The sequence below is a fragment of the Rutidosis leptorrhynchoides genome, unplaced genomic scaffold (genome assembly GCF_046630445.1).
Source record: "Rutidosis leptorrhynchoides isolate AG116_Rl617_1_P2 unplaced genomic scaffold, CSIRO_AGI_Rlap_v1 contig204, whole genome shotgun sequence".
Lineage (NCBI taxonomy): Eukaryota > Viridiplantae > Streptophyta > Magnoliopsida > Asterales > Asteraceae > Rutidosis > Rutidosis leptorrhynchoides.
In genome coordinates this window covers 57904-64195 of record NW_027266453.1, presented here as the reverse complement: position 1 = coordinate 64195, position 6292 = coordinate 57904, and the positions used below count along the sequence as shown (strand labels likewise).

Genomic DNA, 6292 nt, shown 5'->3' with positions numbered 1-6292 from the left:
GATCTCGAGCTGATATATTTCCATTACATGACAATAATATTTTGAATAAACGACATTAAAAAGTAGATCAAATTTGATTAAGATCATTTATAAGGCTATCGTTGCATTGATAAAGTAATTAAAAAGCCCAAATTTGGTTAGTTTTAATTTTAATTTTTTCATGGAAAAGGTTAATTGTAATGTGTAACTTTAGAAGCAATGAATCGGTTTTTCTAACCAATACAATGTTGCATAGAATTAACATTAAAAACTCGTCATTATTATTAAAAAATCATAAGTATTTATGGAAAAATAAAAAATTTAACCTAATTTTTAGAAAGATTATATATCATGAGTAATTATATATAGATAAATTTTTCAATCTTTTCATAATATTAAATTTTTCTAAATATTTATCATGTACAACATACACGAATTAAAATAATCATAATCATAAATTTTAAGAATATTTAAAACAAGACGTGTATTCTTCGAAAATAATTCAGGTTTATATGAATTGATCCATTTTGTTTTTCCTTAAAACTATACGTAAACACCCAATTTACGTGCTTGTTTTTGTCGTTTATGGAGTTGGCTTACCATGCTAAGCTGACCTTTAATTGCATATTGTTAAAGGGAGCTAGTCATTATCCAAAAGAAGTGCTTAGCCTTAGTTTATGTCAAAACAATATAATATATGTGAAGATTAATCATATGTCATAGTCATACTATTTCCACTTGACTTGCATTGCATGTGCTATTGCCGTTTTTAGAGGCATTATTAGGTGAGCTAATTACAGTCAAACAAACGTCTTGTTCATCATTTAATAAGTTAAAAAATTGTTCCATTATAATTAACATGTCTCGCGCTGAATAATGAAACCCATATAAGTGTAAGCTAATACGTGTCAATCAAACGGTGCAATCTCAAAACTCATGCTTGTTTAACTAACGATTTCGTAGTTAATTGTACTTGGGAGTGAAACGGATGGGCTTAATTAGTACTACAAGTATTATTAGAAGAATTCCACGAACCGTCGAATCAATTTTTATGATCAAGTGGAGTCGATATAAAGACTAAGTGTAATTTTAATTTTTATGCAACAAGTTCAAGAAGAATCGATAAAAAAGAATCAATTTTTAATCAGATTAGACCTAGTGCCATTACACCGGTTTGATTTTGGTTCATTGTTTCTTGAATTGATAACAAATTAATTTGATTAATATTTAAAAATAATAATTCCTATAATGAATTATTTATCTAGAAAATTTTATAGAAAACTGAAACACAGATCCAATTTTAAATTTTAATAACTTAATTAAAAATTTAAAATGAATTTTCCTTCAGTATTAATCAAACTGGACAAATCATACAAAAATGATTTAATTCACCTTAATGTTTGTTTAAATCTGTCTTAAAAATGATTTCTTTCTCCTTTCCTGTATGATTTTTACAATTAAAGCTGGTGTCTTGGGTGACTTTTCTTTTTCGTTTCATTAAATTTTTAATCGTCCTTATCCTGCGCACTCAGAATTCACCGCCTCAGAGATAAGAGGGGTGTAGCCAAGTGTAAAACTCCAAACGGATTTGTTAAAGTGACAGCAAAACCACAATGACATCCCTCACCCACAAGACACGAAACACGCCACGTAAGCTTTAGAATTCTCTCGTAACGCACGCGGCACTCTCAACAAGGGGCATCTTAATACAGCGCTGTGACTTTAACCTTCCCAACATTTTTTAACGTCGATGAGGGAGTTAAAAGCTTTTAATATACTGTCCGTCGTCCTTAGATTCTAAAATAACTATAATATTTTTTTAAAATTCGATATAAATTTTGATAAATTTATTAAATATTTTTATTAAATTTTTATTATTATGTTTTACGTATTTTCTCTCAATAATTTTATTATTTTTATTAATATATTTTTATTTTCATCAATATATTTTTATGAGATTTTTTTAATCTATATAATTATAAAATAAATTAAAAAATATGTTTTATTAATTTGTATGAAATTTTTTAGATTAACATCGATGTTGAGAAGGAAGGAGTATATTTAACTTAACCACGGTTAGTTTTTAACCCAACTCATGGTTAAAATCCCCCACTCTCCAGTATGAAGCAGTTTATAAGCGACATAAAACCGTGCCGGTGTTCAAACCAACACAACACACAAAGAAAGAAACAATTAAACATGATGGTGGGAGAACATCCTCGTCCAAATCCAGCGGTCCACGTTCCTCCGTGGTCTATGATCGAAGATCCGTCGGCTGATGTTTATTCTCTTTACTCTCCTTCCGTCAAAGCTGACGGCAATGCTAACGATCCTAACAAGTACTGTATTCAAGAGGCTTTAGCGGCGTTTCAGCGTTTCCTCCCGTCCATCGAGCCCGATATGGATTCCGACCCGGACTTTTCGGGTCTGGAGTCGGATTCTGCTATCGACGCCTACTCTTGTGACCATTTTAGGATGTTCGAGTTCAAGGTGAGACGCTGTGCTCGTGGCCGGAGTCATGATTGGACGGAGTGTCCGTACGCTCATCCCGGCGAGAAGGCCCGGAGGCGTGACCCGAGAAAGTACCATTATTCGGGTACTGCATGCCCCGACTATCGTAAAGGAACTTGTCGAAAAGGAGATTCCTGTGAGTTCGCTCATGGAGTATTTGAGTGCTGGCTCCACCCGGCCCGATACAGGACTCAGCCTTGTAAAGACGGCCGGGCTTGTAAGCGTCCGGTCTGTTTCTTTGCTCACACGGCGGAGCAACTTCGTGTTTTACCTCAACAGAGTCCGAGAAGTGTCAACTCTCCGATTGAATCGTACGACGGATCTCCAATGAGGCAAGCTTTCGAGGCTTCTTGCACGAAATCGCTCCCGTTTCTGTCATCTCCAGGTTCTATCTCGCCGCCGCAAAGTCCCCGAGAGGATTCGCCCCCTATGTCGCCGATGACGGTACAGTCTCTGAGTCGTTCACCCGGATCTCACTCCATCAACGATATGGTGGCTTCTCTAAGGAATATGCAGCTTAGTAAAGTTAAGAGTTTGCCTTCTTCCTGGAACATGCAGGTGGTTACTCCATCATCTCCAACCGGGTATGGATCTTGCTCATCCGGGTACGGGTCTCCAAGAGGCTCCATCCTCCGACCCGGATTCAGTAGCTTGCCTTCAACTCCAACTTGGAATCCAACCCGTCCACATCGATATTCTGAGCTCTGGGATAATGTTTGTGAGGAAGAACCCGCCATGGAGAGGGTTGAATCCGGTAGGGATTTGCGTGTGAAGATGTTTGCAAAACTAAGGGAAGAGAATTCATTGGGTCGGGTCGAGCCGGGTATGGGTCAGTCTTCAAATACTCCGGATGTTGATTGGATTTCGGAGCTTGTCAACTGAAGCAGCTCCTGAAGAATTAACTCTATTCAAGTTGGTTATAAATTGTGATTACTTCAATGATGATTATTGTGGGATGAGGCTAAGTCATTAAGTTGCCAACTTTTGATTAAGTATGGATTTTTAAGCTCTTGGGAGACGTTATTGTAAATAAAATCTGAATGGAGGGAATTGGAATCGTGATTTTGGGACTCGAAGAATGGAGATTCTGTGTGAATATTATGTGAAGCAAGTAAAAACCTCTTTACTGATCAAAATTCGCTCTTTGATTTTTTGTTTACTATTATTATTACCACTTGCTAAGTACGATTAATCGTAAAAATTTCTAAGGATTACTGTATTACTATCTTAATTTTCTGATCTTACTATTATTGTAAATATTTCTATTATGCTTATTGCAATGTAAATATTATTCTATGTCGAATGTTTTCTTTCTATGTTATTTTTCCTTCAGGTAACAGTTTTGACTTGTTGCTGTATTTTTATGTTTTGTTAGATCTTCTGTTGCTTGTTTGTCGAGAGAGTTGATATGATCAGTGTGCAATCGGATAAGATCGATGACTGCCATAAAAATAATGCCATTGAAGAATATTGAAAGTCCTTGTCCTATTTTTTCCAATTAAGTATTCGACTTTGAAGTGTAATCCAAGAAAAATCCCCGAACTCATTATGTTTGACCAAGTCTTAGATTTTGTAAAGAGAAACAAGTTTAAATTATTTACTTAATGGGCCCCCTACTTTTAATTAGTTCCACTTCACACTTCCATATATTAGTAGTAATAAATTGTGTACTACATTAAACAATACTACAGAAAGTAGTAGTACTATATCTTTGTTGTTCTTATCTAACCCATATATCACGCAACATCATGACTGTCGATTATTACTATTCTCCACTTCATGGGACCCTTCCATCTCCACCGTTGGATTTGATGGATTTGATGGAAGACACCCTAAATTCGATTCTCGCATTGTACTGTATCTTTTCTTTTCTTTTCTTTTTTTTGTAGAAAGGGTTGTAAGATTAAATTCTGGTTGAGTTCATTAGAGCATTGATCTTAGCCGTTGATGTGTTGAAATTTCCTCATGTATGCCATGTGTTTTTTTTATAACAAAGGTAAAAAAGATTATGAATACCTTTGTTACAGTTGAACTTAAACAGAATAACTTTGTTATAGTTTTATTACTTTCTATTCTATCACAAAACGTCTTAATGGAATAGGTAGATATGTAACTAGATTACCCGACACCTTTGGATTCCGTCAATGTGAGTCGCTAAAAGGTGATTATCGTGTGCTGATATTTGTCAAATCCAAAAACTTCACTTCCACGTCCTTTTCTTATTAATAAATTTAACTTAGTTACCCAAAACAATGGACTTTGTTATTAAATGGACGTTTGGAACAATTTGTCTTTACTTTAACTTTGATTAACGGTTTAAACTTAATATGGGCAAGAAAGGGCTTAGCTTTACTGTGTGCCTACCTATGCTCGACGCTCACAACACAAATCATAATAGACTAGTATTAGTTAATTATAAAATTTCGATTCTCTCAATATGGGTTTAGATGGGGCTAATTCATGCAATGAGATAGCCTAATATGGTCCATAGCTCTTTTAAATCAAAGCCCTTCCATTCCCATAAATTGGCTAGAGCTGTATCCATTTTGTATTGTCATTAAAACAGAGCTGTATCCATATTTGGGTTTTTGGTAGGCCTCATTAAAGCCCAACAGATCAGATGTGGTTCAGTGGAGTTTGGATTGGGAAATGACTATCTTTATTATTTATCCTTCTTTAAGCAGTCCAAACGAATAAAAAATATACATTGACCAAAAAAAAATTACAAGTCAGTCTGAATGAAATTGGTTAGTATAAGTTACATGTACAGTCAAGACTAAGTCAACAATCTTCTGTTTTGCACACATGTTTTCTTATAACTTATTAAGGACAAAACTTGTTTCCTGCAGCAGGTGGCAAAAACTTCCGCACCGTCGACTAATAACAATATGACACATGTCATAAAGTTTTAAAAAAAAAGTTCAATGGCTTTCGTCTAACACAAAATAATATAAGGACCTATTTGAATATTTTATAAAACATGAACAATTAGCTTGATTTATGAACTGAGAAAAACGAACAAGTGGGCCTCTCATCAAGACATCAACCCAACCGGAATTTTAACGCCATCCCAAAGACTACCATTTTCAATTGTCATCATAATTTTCAGTGGCTACCATAATTTTACCTTTTCAATTTTCATCAAAAAATTTAGACAGGCTAAAACTTAAAAATTGATCTTTCTCTCTCAAATGGTTGTAGGAAGGAGATAATTCGTGTAATTCTCCTTACATTTTTTAAAAGTCAGATCTTTTTGTTTTTCTATGTTTCTTTAATCGACACATTTTAAAATTTTAATTCTGGGTTTTGTTGTATTAATATATGTACTGTTTATTGCGTTTGATTGTAAATAGATTTTGTTGCATTGAATTGTCTGAGTTGTCAGAAACGATAAAAAGATTAAATAAATGGAAAGATGGTTCATCTTGAGATAAAAAAAGAAAAAAAGAAAAAAGAAAGATAAATAGCTGGAGCCTAGAAACATGGGATAGCGTTCAAGGTTTAGAAACGTTTGCGGGATTAGTCTTTTCTCAGTTGATAAACCGACAACTCCTAATGTTATATAAAATGTCCAAATAGGTCCTTGTATGCTTTAAATGTCAAAAGGAAGCTATTAGAGTTTTTTTATCTAACGTGATTGGCTGGCAGTAGAGTAGTTGCCACCTGCAGCAGGAGTCAAGTTTTGTCCCCTTAGTAAAGCACAGTACAAACCCCACTCACAGACTTGTCTTAAAACATCTCTCTCTTTCTCTGTTTCATTTTTCATTTGAAAATAAGTCTATTGCTAAGAAAATCAAGGGAA

The 6292-nt window shown here is 34.4% G+C and overlaps 1 protein-coding gene across 1 annotated transcript; it reads left to right on the top strand.

The window, feature by feature from the left end:
• Positions 1-2178: 2178 nt before the first annotated feature.
• LOC139881880 (zinc finger CCCH domain-containing protein 20-like) lies at positions 2179-3372 on the top strand. Its single transcript, XM_071866279.1, has one exon. The coding sequence runs from the start codon at positions 2179-2181 to the stop codon at positions 3370-3372; it is 1194 nt and encodes a 397-aa protein (XP_071722380.1).
• Positions 3373-6292: the final 2920 nt, after the last annotated feature.

Coding starts and splice junctions, on each gene's coding strand:
- LOC139881880 (XM_071866279.1), top strand. CDS start 2,179: ATGATGGTGGGAGAACATCCTCGTCCAAATCCAGCGGTCCACGTTCCT.